The 20,518-nt window shown below is 31.0% G+C and overlaps 4 protein-coding genes across 8 annotated transcripts; 3 read left to right on the top strand and 1 right to left on the bottom strand.

The window, feature by feature from the left end:
• Positions 1–1,289: 1,289 nt before the first annotated feature.
• On the top strand, positions 1,290–5,642 carry LOC105256979 (syndetin). Its single transcript, XM_011267298.3, has 9 exons — positions 1,290–1,426; positions 1,881–2,396; positions 2,536–3,218; positions 3,316–3,688; positions 3,783–4,073; positions 4,153–4,626; positions 4,698–4,819; positions 4,915–5,104; positions 5,198–5,642. The coding sequence occupies exons 1-9, from the start codon at positions 1,367–1,369 to the stop codon at positions 5,306–5,308; spliced, it is 2,820 nt and encodes a 939-aa protein (XP_011265600.1). The 5' UTR covers positions 1,290–1,366; the 3' UTR covers positions 5,309–5,642.
• A 3,721-nt stretch (positions 5,643–9,363) lies between these two features.
• Positions 9,364–12,782, bottom strand: LOC105256982 (ADP-ribosylation factor 6). Of its 2 annotated transcripts, none has more exons than XM_011267305.3 (5): positions 12,602–12,782; positions 10,980–11,091; positions 10,663–10,766; positions 10,344–10,542; positions 9,364–10,208 (listed from the first exon to the last, which is right to left on the bottom strand). In XM_011267305.3, the coding sequence occupies exons 2-5, from the start codon at positions 11,059–11,061 to the stop codon at positions 10,066–10,068; spliced, it is 528 nt and encodes a 175-aa protein (XP_011265607.1). In that variant the 5' UTR covers positions 11,062–11,091; positions 12,602–12,782; the 3' UTR covers positions 9,364–10,065. The 2 variants fall into 2 exon arrangements, with proteins under 2 accessions (XP_011265607.1, XP_011265606.1); XM_011267304.3 differs by lacking the exon at positions 12,602–12,782 and adding an exon at positions 11,687–11,865.
• Positions 12,561–16,658, top strand: LOC105256980 (UDP-N-acetylhexosamine pyrophosphorylase). Of its 4 annotated transcripts, none has more exons than XM_025408936.1 (4): positions 12,561–12,674; positions 14,273–15,202; positions 15,308–15,704; positions 15,807–16,658. In XM_025408936.1, exons 2-4 carry the CDS (start codon positions 14,724–14,726, stop codon positions 16,347–16,349), a joined length of 1,419 nt encoding a protein of 472 aa, XP_025264721.1. In that variant the 5' UTR covers positions 12,561–12,674; positions 14,273–14,723; the 3' UTR covers positions 16,350–16,658. The 4 variants fall into 4 exon arrangements, with proteins under 4 accessions (XP_025264721.1, XP_025264720.1, XP_025264719.1 ...); XM_025408935.1 differs by having other exon boundaries at positions 12,625–12,705; XM_025408934.1 differs by having other exon boundaries at positions 12,655–12,782.
• A 1,646-nt stretch (positions 16,659–18,304) lies between these two features.
• Positions 18,305–20,124, top strand: LOC105256984. Its single transcript, XM_020029293.2, has 6 exons — positions 18,305–18,328; positions 18,436–18,551; positions 18,704–18,996; positions 19,070–19,314; positions 19,423–19,542; positions 19,648–20,124. Exons 3-6 carry the CDS (start codon positions 18,718–18,720, stop codon positions 20,048–20,050), a joined length of 1,047 nt encoding a protein of 348 aa, XP_019884852.2. The 5' UTR covers positions 18,305–18,328; positions 18,436–18,551; positions 18,704–18,717; the 3' UTR covers positions 20,051–20,124.
• Positions 20,125–20,518: the final 394 nt, after the last annotated feature.

The raw sequence follows: 20,518 nt of genomic DNA, 5'->3' as shown, positions 1-20,518 counted from the left end.
ATTTGGAAAATCTACATAATATAAAAGCAGCATTTTTTCATTATAATTTCTACAGAATGCATATTCAATTAAAGTTGTTGAAAATATAGAAAAGAAATATACCATGCATTTATCGCAATCACAAATTTATCAGAAACACTTCAAATAAACATTGAATACGGTGAAATAAACACTGCAAATAAACTCCAGATAAACAAATGTTGACATTAGTATTTACATTAATAAGAAATGTGACATATTATAACAAAACCGCGTCAAAACATAAATCGTTAATTGAACAATCTTTAAATATTGTGTATATTAAATATTGTCCTGACATGATGATAGATCAAATCGAAAATGGATTAATCCTCAGGGATCAATATGTTCCACATTTAATATAAAAAATTTTATGCAATGTAGATAGTGAAACACTATTAAGTTGTCAAGCGGTGCAATGCGAAACAATGGAAAGAAATGACAAAGAAATACAAAATTACATATGGCACAAAAAGACAAAACTAAAATTTGGGAAATTTGCATTCAATAAAAATATACCATGGAGTGCTTTATATCTGATCTGCAAAATGGATCCTTTATAGAGAAATTTAGTAAGAAATTCGTCCGGTAAACTTGGACATAAATATTGGAACAATTCTTTCATAAACTGGAAAAGAAAATTAATAATTGAAAAGTCTCCAATAGATATTTCACCAATACCTAATATCCTTGAAGGAGAAGAATCCACTTGTTTCGTCATCATGTTCTATGTCAAAGTACCAAGATATAGATCTCATTAAAAAGGACTGCATCCATATATTCTAGATAAGTTACAACCAGATATTATTGTGTGTTAATTCCCTAACAACACACATGTCCAAAAAATGTCCAGAGGTCATCGAGAGGGATACGGTCGATAAAAAAAATTGACATTTATGTACCGATCAATTTATTATACAGTCGATAATCTCCCGCATGATAAAAAGATTGACACACGAAATAAAACTCACCCTGTATATATAAATATATATATAAATATATATATATATATATATATATATATATATATATATATAATATAAGAAGTATTATGTAAATCATAATAATAAATTTTATTTTAATTAAAATATCAATATTATAAATAATAATAATTATAATGATATAAAATTATAATGATAAATTTTATTTTATTTAAATAATAAATATGAAAAATTATTTTATCATCAGAGGGTCATTATTAGAAAGTCTAATCTACTCATTCAATATCTCTCTCTTTCTCTACAGCGGGCGCTCGCCTGTCGCGATGCAGTCCATTTTATAAGTCGATGATGTATGTATATCAGTGGTGTATACGTGGGATAAGGATGCGTCTGGTTTGACGATCGCAATGCAATCTGAAATCATGGAAGATTTAAAGCTAAAATTTCTCGGCCTCATTAATAAACAGGTAAGCCGTTTGTTTACAAATGTCACAATAGCAAATATGATGGCGCATTATTTGTATTTTGCTGTATTATTCAGTAGTTAAATTAGGTTATGTGACACAGTGTATGTGCGATTGAATTTGACATTTCGTTGTCAAATAGTGTCACGTGTCGCTTCTCTTCGCTTTTTTTTGCTTTTCGCTGAAGGAAATCATTGCCAATAAAATGATAATTCTAGAGACGCGTGATATTTCAAAATTTGGTTTATGTCATAATAATATATATAATATATGTATACATATACATATAATTCAATTGTACGTGTATTTTAGAAAATATTTGATAAGTTTCGATAAATTTGTATACGCATTCATAATTATTAGAAGATTAAACATTAGAGAAAATAAAATTTAACTTGAAGATGATTTTTTTTATCATTGAGGGATGATATAATTTATAATGATTCATCTTTTTTAGAATGCAACTAAAGTGCCACTTATGGGCTTAAATCCTGATTTACTTAATCCACCTGATTCAGAAAAATGTGAAGATCTCCGTTCGGAGGCTGATCAGTCAACAGAGAGCGAGCCTGTACCAGATCAAGATATATTAGAGTCCATCGAGGATGTTTATTTCAATACCGATGGTAGTTTTGATCCATCGCGCTATGAATTAGAGAAATTGCCAATGATATTACATTCCAAGGAGATTGAAAAATGTTGCAAGAAACTCGAACAACAACATCAAGTTGTTTCCAAGAAAGTATTGCAACTTATTTTAGATAAACAGAGTGCTTGTACTACAGAATTTGATAAAATTCAGCAGCTGCAGGAACAATTACGAGATGTTCTAGAAATATGTAAAAAAGGAAGAGAAGATCTGGAAATAGCCAAAACGCAATTTACAACAGCAAGTTTAGGCATGTTAGCTAATTATCAGAGACGACAAGTAGTCCAAGAACTGCTAGCTAATTTGAATACTATAAAGACACTGGTAAGTTAATTTATTTATTTTTGTTATTTTTTTTATGTTTTAAAAGCGTATGATCTTCATAAAATTATAAATTCTAACATTATATGATGAATGAAACGAAAAGAATATTTTTGCTTACATTTAATTACTATGTTATTAGCAATGCACGGGAGATCGTCTGCAGGAACTTCTAAATGAAGGCAATTTTCCTGGAGCTATATCGCTTCTTTTGGAATGTCAAAGTGCTGCTCAAACTTATAAACATTTTCACTGTATCAATGCATTGAGTGGAAAGCTGCAAGATATCTTGGAGCAAGCAGAAAGGGCCTTAGATAGTACACTTTTTGAAATGTGTACTAAATTCGATGTCGCTGTATATTCCTCCATTCAAGAAGCATATACTTTATTAGGAAAGACACAATCTGCCATAGATCAATTGCATATGCATTTTAGTGTTGTTATTCATAACACCGCGTTCGCTGTTATTCATTCTTACGCGGGAGGCGACGTGAAGAGACAATATAAACAATTGTGTCAGGATGTGCCTCGCGACAAATATATAATTTGCCTCACAGAGTTGTGCAAATCACTATGGACAATATTGAGTTCATATTATCTCGTTGTAAATTGGCATAATACACAAGAAGATAAACCAGAACATAAATCTGATATTAAGAATTTAGAGGAAACTTTCAGCAAACAATACATTAAACAGAAATTAGAGAATAGTATGATTCGAGTATGGCATGACGTAGAAATGAAGATATCAATATATCTGACAAATGCTGATTTAACAGACATCAAATTTGAACAATTTGTTCAGGTGTTGAGCATAGTAAATAGGTAAAAACTTAATAAACGATAAAATTGTACCATTTGCCAATAAATAATAAAATATCTTTTAATTATAATTATAATTTAAAATATCTGTTAATTGCAGATTGATGGAGATTGGGGAAGAACTTTGCTTCAAATCAGAAAATTTGCAGGAATCTATAAGAAAGCAGTCCTTATCTTACTTTTCTCATTACCATACGTCTCGTTTGGATGAATTGAGAATATTTTTGGAAAATGATGGTTGGGAATTGTGTCCTGTGAAATCTAATTTCATGGCTACTCAATTATTGGAGTTTCGTAGTTTGAAACCTTCGCTCAATAACTGCAAAACATGGAACAGTTTAGATAGCTCAAACTTAAGTGACAGCGATAATTCATCAGGAGTCGACTTACAGAAATATTTGGAGGGCGGTTCCTCACCATTCACATTAGGATTGGATGATACTGTGGATGAAGATATTTTAATAAACGATGATGTATGAAAATCATTTATATATATATGACATTTTTAATATATTTTTAAAAATCTATATTACTGATCGTTCACGTATTTTTTTTTTTCTTATTTAGGTCAATTTACCTGCGTATTTTTCGGACGAGTCCGATGATGATATTCCAGATGAGCTGAAGCACGAATACGTCGATGAGCCAGATCATGCAAGAGTTAATAAAAAGAAGTGCAAACTCAAACAGTCTGGACCAATGGTCACAAACACGACATTAAGTATATTGAGGGTATGCGGCAAATATCTACAGATGTCGAGACTTTTACGATCGATCGCGGTCACTGTCATACAGAGTATGATACAGTTTTTCGAGTTATGCTTCTATACAGTACATTTGTTCTTTACATCGGATCTTGTGAGTTTGCATTTATGATTTTTATTGTACTTGCATATTGTACTAGATAATGTGATTTGAAAATATGTCTCTCTTTTAGCAAATCAATGGTGATTCTTTGTACAGTCCAAAATTAAAATTATCTTTGACACGAATCAGAGAAAGTCTGATTATTTCTGAGAACGATACGATAGAAGAAAATAGTAATGGGAATTGTGATAAAGTAAGACAACCACAGCTTTCGTCCATCGTGAATTTGTCGCAGCCTGAGAAACTTTACGGATTAACGGAACGTATAGTAGCTGTCGAATCTCTGATATTTTTAGGACAACAATATGAAGGCTTAAGACCTTATTTAGAGCATCTCATTGTCAACAGTCCTCAAAGAGGATTTTTACATCAATTTTACATGCAAACGATAGCATCTACCGCGGATCTGAGAAAGCCAGTTTATATGGCAGTAGCATCGCAGGCGTTTGATGTTGCAAACATCTTGAATTTAATGAACAAAGTCAATTGGGAAGTGACAGACGTCATGTCTCAACATAGCAATTATATTGATGCACTAATTCAAGTATGTTGATCTCTGTGAAACTAAAATGCATATGAACTACATTTGTGATGCTAAAAATGGTTGATTTTTAGGAAATATGTACTTTGAATGAAAGGCTTAATGTTATTGGAACATACATTCCTTTAAATGTAGAAGTATGTAATGCGGTATGGGAAAATGTGGCTCACTTAATTACACATACTTTAGTAGAAGGGTAAGAGAATCTGTTACTACATTTTTAAGTATATTTGCATTAATAATATTGTAAAATCTATTTCTATTGATGGAAATTTAATGTTGCTACTTTAGGTTTTCCCATGCTAAAAAGTGTTCAAATGGCGGTAGAGCTCTAATGCAACTCGATTTCACGCAACTAAAGTCAAAATTTGAAAAAATGACATCGTTGCGACCTATGCCACACAGAGAGTACGTTGAATTGTACATTAAAGCGTATTATCTTCCTGAAAATAATTTCGAAGAATGGATTAAAGAACATAAGGTATCGAAATTTGTTGTAATACTATAAATGTGTAATACTAACAAGGATATTTTCTTTTCCATGTACGATGCTAATATAAATTGTTTTTTGTAGGAATATTCAGTTAAACATTTAGTCGGACTGATATCGGCGACGTGTCAAAACAATAAGAAAACTCGACAGCGGTTGATAGCGCTTGCGGAAGAGCAACGATCTAGTAGATAGCATCCAATTATTTATTACAGATCTGTCCAAGGTTATGTTGAAATAGGTAGTATTTAAGGTATTTATCAAATAGGAAAAACGAGAAATAGAGAAACGATAATAGCCTGTTGTTGATTGTACAGTAGAACGAATTTTTTAAGTACGTTATGATCGGATACTCTCGTGTTTAAATGCATCGAATCAAGATCTTCGAGTCGCGGTCAAACGAGTCATATTTGAACCAAGCAAGTCATATTTTAATATATTTATGAACTATTATGTATATATGTGAATCTCTCATATAGTTCTAAGAAAAGCTTTTATAATTACTAACTATTAGCTTTACTGTAAATATTACAAATATTTTAACATATATATACATATATATGATATTTTAGAATCTATATAGTTAAACCAAAAAACCGTAAAAATTGATATTAAAATGCGCGTATAAACATTCGGCTTATTTTTAATATATTAAGTATGTCTTGAATGCGAAAACGCGCAAAGATTTTATGAATCTCATGAACCTATAAGTTTATAATTAAATTAAAGTATCAACATCAAACACTAAAATCGATTACTATGAATCTACAATTAAAAATTCAACGCCATTGATTTTACATTTGTGATGTTTTTACTTATGATCTGTCATTGAGCTGTTTTTACTTATGTCATATCATTATATTATTTTTAGAAAAAAAAAAACTTTACTTTTTTTTTATGTGAAAATATTATATTTCAGTGATTTTCTCCTGTTCATCTATTTTAAGAATTTTCGATTTTACATAGCTTCCCATATTTTTCTAAAAAGGTAGAGTATATATTAAATATATGTATGTGTGTGCGTGTGTGTATATGTGTGTGTATATAACGTAATATTTTCTTTTTTGCATATCCCGTTATATCTTATACATTTCATATATTAATTTTTTTTAAATTAATATTTTCGAAGCTAAAGAGAAGAATTTGGAAGATAATGTGATTAATATTCTATTCACAAATAATCATATTGGCTGTTGAATATAATAAAACCATGACTTCCCACTGAGTAATTTTAATAATCTTATTTATTTTATTAATTCCAATATCTTTTTATGCAAACTTTGAGGATAAAGTATCAAAACACAGTAAAATATTTTTATATAATTTCTTTGAATATATAGCTACGAATTATTATCATAAGCAGATATGTGTATTTAATATATATATGTATATAGCTAGCAAAAGTAATCATTTTGATTTAAATTGATGTCAAAATGACAATTTTTGCTATCTATGTATGTGTGTATACACACACATGTTAGAAAATGCATAATTTAAAGTGATTTTTATTATACAAATGATGGTATAATATACAGTTACATATATACTTTCTAGTTTCGTCGATTCTCGATTTCGTAAAAATTGCTATTATATTTATATTGCATTATATATTTCATATACATACACTATAAACCAAAAAGCTCCTGGTGCACCAGCAAATTTTCTTAATCCAAATCATCTTAATGCCCAACAATTCTTTGTGTAAAATCTGTTTTTTTATATATCTTAAAGAGATAATTTAACAAAAATTTTTGAAGTATTAACAGAATTGTTATATAATTGCATATAGTTTTCTGATAACATTCAAGAAATATGTAATTAACAATATAATATACATTGTACACACACTATAAACTTTATTTTAATGCTAGGTATGTATAGTAAATATGTAAATTAACCCAGCAATGTTAATTTCCTTATTGTTGAGTTGTTCTTCCTTTTGTCTAAAAAGTGGCTATTTTGTTTTTTAAAACTCATTTCGAACTTTATTCTCACGATTGGTGCATAAGGAATTCTCTGGCTAACAGCGTTGATCCATGTATAATAAAGCGTCGCGATTCACGTTGTGTATTATTTCTTATATTCCGAAGCGATTTTCTTTAACAAGTCTAATTTCTTTGTGGCCCCTGATAAGATGTAGTTAACAAATGTTACTAGTTTTATATAAATGGAAAATCTTTGAATATATTTTAATTAAACGGATACACATAAATAAAAGAGATGTTATTAAAAATTTTTTCATATCGAATAAAAATCTACTGCTATCTTTCGATGGCAATATAATTTATGATATCTACACATGACGTAATATTAAATTTTTAAGAAATTTTGTAGGGAACAGCCACACACACACATCTATATTTTAAATTTAATTTTAAATATAAATTCCTTTCTTCTATGTAAAGAATATATCATAACAAAACTATTTGCTGAACAGAAATTTAAAACTATATACTTATATATACTTTATAGAATCCGGTTTTGTAATCTGTTTTTTATCATTCTTTTCGCTATTTTCTCTGAGAAATCAAGAGAAACGAATTTAAAGTTATATTTAAGTTATTATATATATAAAGTATATATTTAAGTTATTATTATTTAAAGTATATATTTAAGTTATATATAATTCACTATAGTAACAAGATTACATAGTAATTACTTCTATGAATTAGTCATATGTAAACTTTTTTCTAATGCTGTAAAATTCTCGTTATGTTCAGTCTTTGAACTGATATTAATGAGGCAAAATACTCTATAATTCGTAAATTTCTGATTTATTGTTAATATTATGAAGTGAAGTCGTTCTCATTTTTAATAAGCAGAAGAAATGTATCTTTATATATAGCACTTATTCTCTCTTTTCCTATATTTTTCTTCTAAAACGTATCTGTTTGAAAAACGAATCTTATCTGTGAATTGTTTCTTTCCTGTCAATACTGAAGCAAAATCATAAATTTTTTGTTGTCACAAAATTTTCAGTTTCTTTTATTTTTATTTTTATTTTTTTTTTGTAAACTGTTAATGCGGAAGCATGGAAAAAAATCACATAAAACGCTCGACATCAACTTGGAATATATCAAACATATTTATGTACAAAAAACTTTGTCAATTAATATCATAACATTACATTTCTTTAATAATGAGAAAGCGGCTTCTGTTAAAGCCAATGGTAAAACGTAACAATTTATCATACTTGCATTTAAAAGAATATAGATATATATATTTTTTTTTATATAGTTAGTACACAATAATGTAATGACATTGCTATTTGAAACATTGTTAAAAAATGCAGAGATGAGATGAGATTGTACAAATACATGGCCATAGGATGCTAATTAATATAGCTAATACATTCTGAAAAACAGTACTTTCGTCTGATTATGATTTTTACACAGATGATGTGTTCAACTTCGCGCCCATCCATCTCAAGTGAAATACTTAATATTAATGGTACGGATGATGAAAGTTTTATGCAAACGCTTACGTTTGAAAAGTTTGCAGTCAAGAAAAAAAATCCATGATTATTATATAACGAAAACATTCTCTATAATAGTCTAATTCGCTAATATATCGTGGAATGTTTAAACAAGATGTCAATGTTAATTTATGATGTCTCTTGTTATTATTTACTTGAAACTCAATTTGATTTAATAATTATACAACACTTTGAACACTTGTAAACTTCTATTATGAATCAATTACGAATCTGAAGTATATTCTTACTAATCTTACACTATATAGATTATGCTATAAGAAATGAAACAGTCACAGAAACACTTATCTCATTCGTAAAATGCCGTTTAATGGTCTGATTGTTGCGACCTAATACTATAATATGCTTTATTATCCGATACTCACTTAACAGTAAAAAATATTGGCAGATTCAATGTTGTTACGCTCTTTTTGTAACATTTTCTTCTTTTTTTGGTTTTTGAGCTCACAATATCAGTAAACCGATAACTTCATGTTGCACTACTTTTTAAATTTTGCGGCTTGTGCGTTAAGAACGCCGGTTACGTTAGACACATCTTTGCATTTTTCAAATAAAATATCGTTAAAAAAAATCGTTTATATCCAACGTGATCGAAAGAAACAGAAAGAAAGTATAAAAATTAAAATGTTTATCAAGTTGGAAGACTTATGTCAAAAACCAATGAATTACGAGCACTTTTTCGGCACAAAAGTATAAATAATAATAGATGTTTACTGGTAGAATAATTTCGCTGCACTATATAAAGTCTCAATATAGATGCTGCAAATTTACTCATGTATTATATTCATGGATTATGCATACGAATATTATATAATACATGTTAAATAGCATTTTGACAACAAGATATTGCAAAGTCAAAAATCTACTTGTGATCTGTTAAAAACTTGAGATGTTCTCCATTTGAGACACTGAACTCCTCTCAGAGAACAATTATACAGATATCAGATAAGATCCCGCAAAGGTAAGTTATACAGTATACTAATCCTTGTGAATCTGTGAACCCCTTAATATCATAACTAGATATTTTTCTTGTAAATTTTCTTTATCTTGACAATTTATGTGTTGCGTGTGAAACACGTGTGTAAATATGTTACATATACAGAACGATGTTAAACCCGTGTCATGTAACCCTATTCAGTATAATTATTTCCACAGACTGGGATAAATAGCTAGTAATAAAGGTCTCGTCCCTTGGTACTTGAGTTTACAATAAATTACTATTCACCTAGTATCGATATTATTGGAACACACCATTAATAGTTGTCTTTATATTGTTTTTTTTTTTTGCTTTTGCACCTGCAATAACTTTGCTCGTGAAAAACATTTCGTCAAACCTATCATTGTCAGATGTTTGTCTTGACGGAGCCTCCACATGACAAATTAAAATAAAAATACAAAGCAAACGTGTATTCTCCATATATATATATATATAGCTAATTTGTGAAAAATAAATATTTGCTCATAATTTATGATTACTGGTTAACCACGTAAGGCCTTCATAAAGCCCGTCTCCCGTTGTGGCACAAGATGGCTGAACGTACCAATTTCTATCTCGTATCCTAGTTAATCCCAGTTTCTCTTGTATTTCATGCGGTTTCATTGCTAAATAAACAAATATAGACAAAAGTTTATATATTGCGCTAAATTACACAAAAGTATCTGTAGCACATATAATACATATTTGAAAAATAGATGTAGATGATTTTTACATAATTGTGAATCTGTTATGTTACTTACCATCAGGAAGATCTTGTTTATTAGCAAAAATTAAGATAATCGCGTCACGCATTTCTCTATCATTTATGATTCGATGGAGCTCTTGGCGAGCTTCGTCGATTCTATCTCGGTCCGCACAATCTACTACAAAAATAAGTCCTTGCGTCCCTGTGTAATAATGACGCCATAACGGACGTATTTTATCTTGGCCACCCACATCCTAAACACAAAGAATGTATCTCATTTGAAGAGAGCAAACGATTGGTTAAAATTAATTTTTTAAATATCTTGGTAATCTTTGTACATTATCATGATGAACAAGCAAGAATTTGAGACTTACCCACACATTAAATTTAACATTCTTATAGGTAACTGTTTCTACATTGAATCCTACAGTTGGTATAGTTGTCACAGACTGTCCTAGTTTAAGTTTATACAATATTGCTGTATAATTTAATTAAGGAAATAGATTTATATAGGAAAGACATATGAATTACATAATACGTGACAAACTGTTTCACTTATAACGGTCTATTGGTTATAAATTACGTAAGAGCTTTGTATGATGTAAAGAAAAAAAAGGTGGTTGCAGTGATTAAAAAGACAAGCTTACATCATTAAAAAAATATAAGAATCGCGTTTGTATAAAAAGGATACTTGTTTTTCCTGCAGCATCCAATCCTAACATGAGAATACGCATCTCCTTGTTGCCAAAAATTTTTGACAACAACTTGCCCATTTTGCCAGCTGCGTTCTAGGCACCTGGCACCTGTATTTCAGAAAATGCATGGTTTTTATACTTACTTTAATAAATCTCAATCTGTCAAGTTTAGCTAGCATGTGCTGTCATTCTGTCACAAATGTCTCAGACACGAGTTGTAGAGTATCTCTTTGTTAATTACTACAAATAGATACGTATCTCAGAAGATTGCATCTCGATAAGCTACATGTCAAGCATGTGTCACTCATTGCTATAATGCAATTATCTTGAAAATCGCGATGAGATAATAATAAAGATGTGTATCGCGCGCGCGCGCGCGCATGTGTGTATGTGTTTTTAATGCATTATTATCGACATTCTTGTTTACGATGCAATAATAATATCAACAATTTATCATATGCTAGAGATTTCGTTGAGATCCCAGATGCGATAAAGCCGGCGATAACCGGTTCGTCGCGGAGAAAAAAAAAAAGCTCGCCGTAATCGTGTCAACGAAGCTTGGCGGAAATGAAGTACACGCGCACACATACGGACACATAGGCACGCACACCCACACGAAACGTGTCCATCCATTTAAAGGCTGCGTTTAAATCCCACGCCTTATCTCCGTCCTTATCGGTCCGCGGCATCGATCGACGATTACCTCAATTATATCTTAACCCTCCGCTACGAATCTCTCATCGCGATCGGCCAGGTGCTGCGGACGACTCGGTCAAACGCGGATAAATAGAGACGATGCGGCGGCCAACCACTTCCCTTAACCTATCCGCGAACATTATCGGCCGCCGCCGCCGCTGTCGCCGCCGACGTGTGCACAGGGTGTAGTCCTCGTGCGGTGTGTTTGTTCGTTTTAACTGCACTCTTCGCGTTCAAAATAGACCTCCGCGGATCGCCTCGGTTGCACTCCTCGCGCTTTCTCTTCTCCGGGACTCGAGGGAGCGAGCGGAGGAACAAAGTATATACGTTACGTTGCGAATTTTTCCGGTAACCGAGAGAGGAATAATCGACTCCACGTCCCCTCGCAACGCCTATGTCATACATTTAAATTCAGAGAACTGTCACTTGCGCCTTCGTCTGTTAATTGCACTTTCGGTATTTCAAATAAAATTATAGAATACGATTGGATTACGGAGAAAGGGAGGAACTGAAACGAACCTGTTTGAAAATATACGCGGAAGTGCAACAAAAGTGCGGCTTGAAACACACATACCCCGCGATTAGAGGGAGAGAAACGGTCCGAGGTGTAGACGGTGCAAGAGAAGTGTACCGCGGGTACGTACACACTGTGGTCGTGTTGTGTCGCGTCGTGCCGCGCGAATTCGTGTGAAAGGGGAGAAAAGGCGTGTTCGCGTGTGGGCGACGAAAGGGACAGGCCTCTGTCGCCGATTCCCCGACATTGGCAGGAGCCGCGCTACATCCGTTGAAATGAACGCATCCGTAAAAGAACCGGGGAACGAATCGTCCACGACGACGCTCGACGGGGTCGCCTCGTCGACCCCCGACGCCGACAACCGACTCGATCGTCGCTTGCCGGGGAGAGGCACGCGCAGCAACTCACCGAGAAACATCTACGGAGCAGAGCGAGTACTTTACTGCTGACGGTACCGCGCGGACACATCACAACACTTCACGTAGGTCTGCACCGTCGTCGAAGAGGGAGAGGTACCGCCTGGACATCATCGTGAAATTTCAGTTATTTCATTGCCGCGACGGCATCATCATCGTTGTCACGTCCCTTCGTAAGTCACGGCGCGTGCCACGCGACTCCAGCGCCACCGCGCGTCGCCGAGGCTTACTAAAGCATTGGATCTTTCAAACTACTGTTGGTATTGTAGGTCTCTTCCTTTCGCATTCTTGCATTTTTTAAGTGTTTAAATAAAATATAAACAATTTGTGTACAGAGTAAATTGAGATATAATATCGGGAAAAAGGATGTTCGATAAAACATCATAAAATAAATTTGATCGATTTCTTTTTTTTTTGTAAAAATATTGTATGTTATATTTGTTAATTCTTATATTTATAATTACTTTTAATCTTCTGAAAGAGAAAAGTGTAAAAAGTACGATTGAAATATTTTCCATCTGTTTGCTTTAATTAAAATACAAGATTTAAAAAAACCATAAAATAAGTGAAATGAGAAAATAGGAAAGATAATTAAAATCAATAGATCTGTTTGGATGTAACGTTATAATAAATGTGTAAAGAAACATCTTAGCATGTTTAAATAAGTATATATTATTTTTCTCCAAGTATTTAATACTCATTATCTTGCAATGTATACATCATGATAATGACAGACTTATCAGTTTCCTTTTGTAAAGATTAAAATCGATATGTATATAACCGAGTATGAGAGAATATAAGATTATTTAAAAAACTAAAAATGAAATAATGTATAAGATATAAGAATAAATAAGAAAATTATATTTCAACTCTTGCTTGTCAACTAAAAACATGTAACTTTTAATTAATTTCTTTACGCATACATTTATTATGGTTTTTCTCCTTAAAAGTTAAAAATATTCTTAATTATTTTCGATGTAGAAATAAACATATATAAAGAAAGAAAAAAAGAGGACCGGAAAGAGAGAGAGAGAGAGAGCGAGAGGAAGAGAGATAAACGGAACGATTCATTATCATTAATCGCGTTATCGCTAATTTTGCTATATTCGAGATACTCTCCAGCCAAATAATTTATCAATATTACGACTAATTTATATATTGTTTCTCATAGAAAAAAATATCGATTCTCTATTATTTCTTTTCTCTCGTACGATTCGAGTAAAGAAATATTTATCGATTTATGTACGCATCTTCGCGTACGTTCGCGAATCGATTCATATCAAATGTACAAAAATCGAAATCAAAATCGCGACAGAAATGCATGTTCAAAACTGCATTATTCTACTAAACATCCAGAGGAGAGAGAGGTAGAGAGGGGAAACCGGTATAATTCCAGTTTCTCCGAAATGTGGAATGTCGCTGCTAAACGAAGACTCGAACAAAGTCGCTCGGAAATTCTTGCCCGCGCGAACGTTGCTCTCGACTCAAGGTCGTTGGCTCTCACGTCGCAACCTTTTACCTTTCGCGTTTGCCGGCGCCGGAAGTAGGGCGGGAAATTTTCGGTCCACGCGTATACAAGCATAAATAATAGTCCTACATCGTGCGAATTTCACAGGAGGAATTCCTAATCAGCATCGCTTTACGAGTCATCTCTTTTGTTTAGCTCAACTATCGATGGGATAAAGGACGAATGACGTCCAGGTTATCGTCGTGGAAGAGATGACTTTTCTCAGCTATGGCCGGCGACAGCTTGTTGTGTGGCACGGTGGCCAAGAAGAGGAGAATTGTGCATGTAGAGGAGTCCGACTGGGCGGGAGGGGTCGATAAGAGAAATCGAATCGGGCTACGTGGAGTCGTGAAAGTGAAGGTGAACGTCACCGTTATACCTGCGAGACAGGCCGATCGAGCCCGATGAATACCTGTTGCTCTTTGCTGGTATCCCCCCGTCATCCGATCGTTCTTTTCCTCGCTCGCTCGCTCGCGTCGTCGACGCACACCGCTGCATCGAGGAATTTATTTATGGATTTACACGCCAGACGATAAGTGTGACACCCGATAAGGAGATAATTGTATACATTTCGTTCGCAAGTGTCAAGCGCAGATCGTCGACGATTATGGAAGGTCTGAGGGAGAAACTGAACGAGTACCATCAGGTACATCTGCTTAGATTTTGGGAGGAGTTGACGGACGAGGATAGAAACCAACTGGAGAATGATATAGAAGAGTTGGATCTGCAAGAGACTACTGCGTACTTTAAGAAAGCTGTGGAATCCTCCCAGCACATCGGTCAAGGTATGCTGGATGACAAGGTACGACCGATCGACGAGGCAAAGATCGCTTCTGTTAAGACTTCGACGAAGGAAGAACTCAAAAGATACGAAGAACTAGGTTTGACAGAAGTCGTTGAGAATCGTGTCGCTGTATTATTGATGGCAGGTGGACAGGGCACACGTTTAGGAGTGACCTATCCCAAGGGAATATACGATGTCGACTTGCCATCTCATAAAACTCTCTTTCAATTGCAAGCAGAAAGGATACTTCGTTTGCAAAATATAGCAGAACAACGTTGTGGAAAACGTGGAGAGATAACTTGGTATGTGGTAAAAATTCTTATTTGCTAATAAGTATAATGTATTGTTAGAGAAAAAAGAATGAAAAAAAATATCAAACTTCATTTTATTTTATTTTTTTGTTTCAGGTACATCCTTACTAGCGATGCTACTCATGATACCACTGTTGCATATCTACGTCAACACGATTACTTTGGTTTAAAAGAAAAAAATGTCAGAGCTTTTAAACAAGGCATGTTGCCTTGTTTTACTTTCGATGGAAATATTATTTTGGATGCCAAGCATCGGGTTTCTAAAGCACCTGATGGTAACGGAGGATTGTATCGCGCATTGAAGAATCACAAAATACTGGACGATATGATACAGCGTCGTATCCGAAGTATCCATGCACATTCCGTGGATAATATCATGGTAAAAGTAGCGGATCCTATATTTATAGGATACTGCTTGCTCTCCGAAACGGATTGCGGAGTCAAAGTTATTGAAAAATCTTCTCCTTCTGAAGCGGTTGGCGTAGTTTGCAAGGTACATATACTTCTATATATATCTTTTTTGTGTTTTAGATTAAATTTATATACTTGTATAAATATTTTGTGTAATTCAACATTTTTATCTTGATTAATGTAGGTGGAAAATCATTATCAAGTAGTAGAATACAGTGAGATAACGAAGGAGACCGCGGAACTTCGTCACGACAATGGACAACTGGTATACAATGCCGCCAACATATGCAATCACTATTTTACGATTGATTTTCTAAAAGATATTGTATACTTTCACGAGAAAGATTTGATTCTACACGTGGCGAAGAAAAAGATTCCATACATCAACGATGAAGGGGAAAGGATCACTCCGAAAATTCCGAACGGCATCAAAATAGAGAAATTTGTATTTGATGTATTTCCTTTCGCAAAGAATTTCGCGGTATGGCAAGGAACTCGCGAGGAAGAATTCAGCCCGTTGAAAAATTCAAATTCCGCCGGTCAAGATTGCTCGAGCACTGCTCGCACTGATCTGCTCAATCTACATAAAAAATGGTTATTAGACGCAGGCGCGAAAGAGGTTGACGATAACGTCGAGATCTCTCCTTTACTCTCATACGCGGGGGAGAATTTATATGAAATAGCGAACAATCAATCTTTCGCAGGACCGCAAGTTCTCGAATATTGAAAACGAATGAAAAAGATTCCGCCGATCTATCGTAACGAGTTATATTGGAAACAATATTTACATTCCTGTGATGAAATAAAATTATGAAATAAGATGAAATAAGATAAACATAAGTATATCGTTTATAATAATTATATTTTATTATAACATTAGTTTTGAGATCTATATACAATTTGCAAACTTTCAAAATTAAATCATATTTACAATGATGGAGCTGGTTACTATCTGGATCAAAGAAAATGATGTAAATAAGCATTATATTAATAATGCATTATGTATATCGAATTTCCGGCTGATATAAATTCAAATACATATAATCGGTGATAATCTCGCAATATTATAAATGATACAGATATATATATATATATATATATATATATATATATATATATATCATTTTTATATACTGTTATGTATGTTAAATAAAAATTGAATATACACAAGTTTTTAATTATTAGAGAATCTTAAATTATGATTAGATTAGCAATTTTCATTTTTATTACCAAACCTAAATATTTTGAGAATAAAGAACCTTCCATCCAAACAATTACCTTTATCAAAAAATCACTTACAAAATGCATATTTTAGAATTAATATTTTGAATAATTTAAAGAAATAAAGTTCTGAATTTTTTAATAAATAGATCATTATAAATGGAATAGATACTGCAATTAGAAAATTTTAAACTTGAAAGTGAAAGACATTAATGCTGCGCTATATATATGAAATTTTTAAATGTACTATTCGATTATATTTATATTTTTCCATTAAAAATTTTATGCAAGTTATGCATCGGATAAAGGATATGAATAATAATATTCCTATAAATGCAATTATAAAAATATACTGAGATATTATATTGATATAATTCACAAAGATATTTGTCTCAATAAAAAAAAATATTTTATAATTAAAAGAAAATTCTAAAATGTTTTTGAAAGAAATATAGGAGTTTATCGTTAAAAAATTTTTATATAGAAAAGTTAAAACTAGACTATATGAGCGCATGTCTCTATAATATAAAAACTCGTTATTTTGAATCGAAGTACACACATCTTTTCATAAACACAAAGTCGTCTTCATGTACAAGAATAATGACCGATCTCTCGTGGTATACGTATACTTTTTAAATTTCATTTTATAAACATTGTGTTGGTTCTAGATTATTAATCATGAACCGTCAAGAATTAATAAACAAATATTATACTGATCTAGAATATGGTATAAATAAAAATGTGAGTATATAAATATAAATGAAAATATAAATATATATGAATATAAATATATTATATTATTAATAAGATTTATATAAAATATCATATTATTATTAAAATCAAAAAAAGAAGATCTCTATATAAAAAAGAGAAGGAAATAGTACTTATGTTAGATACTAAGTAGTACTGTGATAAAGATAGTACTTTTTTTAGGAAGCAATAAATAAAATACGCGATTTGACTTCGGAATTAAAAATTCTCGATGCCAATAATTTTGCAAATAGGTAAATTAAATATATAAATTTAAGATGCAAATAATATAATAAAAATGTAAAAGATACTTTTTTCTCATTTTTATCATGTTTAATGTATATGTGTCTATTTTTTTATGTGTTTGCAGACTCAGCAAAACGGCATCAATAATACAACAAAATTTTCGTCTTTTTGTATCCATCTGTGAACATAAAGATATAGTTACTAGTATTATTGATTATTTAAAATATTTTAGTGTGCAAATTATACATATGATGAAGGGTATGTTTAACAATATTCTTGCAAAAACAAAGATATTGATATTACATTCTTTATATTTTTATCATCATTTTTTATTTTTATACTTATAAGTAACTATAGGGGAATACATATAAAAATTTATTTTCTAGGCGAATTCGATGACAAAAATGAAATAATTGAATTATTAATTCTTACAATTTATAATATGAATTTAGTACCAGAAATGATATTATTTTTGGAAAAAGCTCTTGTGTAATTATTCAATGCAAAATTTTTTTACTGTGTTTAAAAATATAATTAATAATTTATTTTATCATATTAAAATGATAATTGATATTTTATGTATATTATTCTTTTAGCGAAGATTCGGACGCAGAACACATTACAGAGATCAGAAAATTACAGAACACATTACAGAGATCAGAACATTACTGTTATAACAGAATACATTACAGTTATAATATTCAAATTTTAGGTAAGAAAACTATAGTTAAAATATAATTATATTAAAATTATTGCTTTTTTTAATATTTTCAAAAACATTCGAGTATTAAAAAATTAATATTTTTATAATTATTGCTTAAGTATTAGTAGCTTTTGTCTAATATTTTGAAATTTTATTTATAGATCAAAATATTGAAATGATACTTCTTGAAGAATCAGATTTGTATGCAATCATCTACTATTTAAAAATGAGAAATATTGTGTCTTCTTTAAAAAAAATTTGGGTCCAAGAATCAATAAAACAAGTTTTTCAATGGCATATAAAGAAATATCTTGGACATTTAAATATTCCCATTTGTACATTTCAATCAAAGCAAGAATTACTTATGTCAGAAATTATTTCTACCGAAATAAAATTACTTTCCATATGGTCAGAAGATATTGTAGATGCAAGAAATTTTGCAATGTCCTTCAAGGTACGTCATTTAAATTATAAAAATCATGATGTTTCCATAATGTGATTATTAAAACAACATTTACTTTTAATAGAGACATGTTATTTTCATAAATACACATATGAATTTTTGCGCTGGGATCTTATTACCATACACAAAACCATTTTGCTATTACAAAATCGGCTTTATATCTGAAGATGAAACAAATGCAAAGTACGTAAAATACAAAGCAGATAAAAGTTATATTTATTATAATTTATTTTATAATGGCATGTGGAAGAAACCTGTGAAAAATATGTATTATATGCATAATAATTTTTTCTTGGCAAATGCAACAAGGTACAAATAGACATACTCTTCTGATTTTATTATGTAATAATTTTTGAATTTAAAAAATTAATTAACAATTAGTTTAAAAATTTAACTTAATTGTTTAATTTATTGTAGTGAAGATTTTGAGAAATGTTTAAACTCAGCTACACAAGGATTTAAAGTTTGGAATGCTATGCCTGTCAGTAATAGAATGTATGTATTACACCATCTTGTATCAACATTAGAAGCCCAAGGGTACGTGTAAATTATTAAAAAGTTTTTCTATATTTATATTATTTATATTTCTATTTTCCAATTTTTATTTATTATTTTTGTTATAATTGTTTTCTTTTTTTTTAGTGAATCTTTATTAGCGAATGTAGTATCAAAATGGTTAAAATTGCCATATTATTGTATAAATCAATTGACTCGTCATGAAACTGATCAATTTGAAGTAACAAAAATTCGTGAATCAAGAGGTGTTATTATTCTTGAAGAAAAAGAGAAAATGACTATGTTTCGTGAATTAACACAAAGTTTAATTACTGGCAATTCTGTTATTGTGATATGTAATCCAGATGTGTGTACTCTAACACATTATTGTGACATGTTTTCAACAGCTATGATACCACCGGGTGCTATAAATCTCTTGTCAAGTAATGTCATAGTGGACATTAAATATAATAATCTTGCAGATTTAAAGCCAGAAGAAGTATATGCACATCTCACTCTAAACAAGCATATTGTAATCTGCCTTAAATAGCATAGCATGTATCTCAATATTCACGAGTTATAGTATGATTTTTTATAGAAATGCGTATATAAGTTGTAAACACATGTTCATGCGTATTTTTTAATTATTGTATATTAAATATATTTATTTAAATTTTAGAATAATATGATTCTCTCTCTTTCAATCTAATAATTAATTTTTTGATATGAATTTATAGTCAAATAATATATGTATAATTTTCCATCTTTCTATAACTATATATTATGATATCCTTTAATTCTATAAAAGAATGTTTGTTATGATTGTTAATTAATGTCAAAATTATAAATGTTGTTTGCATCAATACTGTATAATTTATATTTTAATCTTTTACATGCGATATAATTAATAAATAAAGTACTAATTACAGTGCATCATGATTAAATAATACAATGATAAATATAAAATAAAAATATTTAAACAATAGCTATGATGAATAAATTTAAATACAGCTAGTGC

Source organism: Camponotus floridanus, unplaced genomic scaffold (genome assembly GCF_003227725.1).
Source record: "Camponotus floridanus strain SB8 unplaced genomic scaffold, Cflo_v7.5 scaffold24, whole genome shotgun sequence".
NCBI lineage: Eukaryota > Metazoa > Arthropoda > Insecta > Hymenoptera > Formicidae > Camponotus > Camponotus floridanus.
The sequence above is the reverse complement of the archived record's forward strand: the minus strand, read 5'-3'. Positions and strand labels throughout refer to the sequence as shown.

Coding starts and splice junctions, on each gene's coding strand:
- LOC105256979 (XM_011267298.3), top strand. CDS start 1,367: ATGCAATCTGAAATCATGGAAGATTTAAAGCTAAAATTTCTCGGCCTC. Junction 2,397..2,535: donor TGAATACTATAAAGACACTG/GTAAGTTAATTT, acceptor CTATGTTATTAG/CAATGCACGGGAGATCGTCT. Junction 3,219..3,315: donor GTGTTGAGCATAGTAAATAG/GTAAAAACTTAA, acceptor TGTTAATTGCAG/ATTGATGGAGATTGGGGAAG.
- LOC105256982 (XM_011267305.3), bottom strand. CDS start 11,061: ATGGGCAAGTTGTTGTCAAAAATTTTTGGCAACAAGGAGATGCGTATT. Junction 10,543..10,662: donor ATGTTAAATTTAATGTGTGG/GTAAGTCTCAAA, acceptor CTTTGTGTTTAG/GATGTGGGTGGCCAAGATAA. Junction 10,209..10,343: donor TAAACAAGATCTTCCTGATG/GTAAGTAACATA, acceptor TTGTTTATTTAG/CAATGAAACCGCATGAAATA.
- LOC105256980 (XM_025408936.1), top strand. CDS start 14,724: ATGGAAGGTCTGAGGGAGAAACTGAACGAGTACCATCAGGTACATCTG. Junction 15,203..15,307: donor AAACGTGGAGAGATAACTTG/GTATGTGGTAAA, acceptor TTTTTGTTTCAG/GTACATCCTTACTAGCGATG. Junction 15,705..15,806: donor CGGTTGGCGTAGTTTGCAAG/GTACATATACTT, acceptor TGATTAATGTAG/GTGGAAAATCATTATCAAGT.
- LOC105256984 (XM_020029293.2), top strand. CDS start 18,718: ATGATACTTCTTGAAGAATCAGATTTGTATGCAATCATCTACTATTTA. Junction 18,997..19,069: donor ATTTTGCAATGTCCTTCAAG/GTACGTCATTTA, acceptor TACTTTTAATAG/AGACATGTTATTTTCATAAA. Junction 19,315..19,422: donor TTCTTGGCAAATGCAACAAG/GTACAAATAGAC, acceptor AATTTATTGTAG/TGAAGATTTTGAGAAATGTT.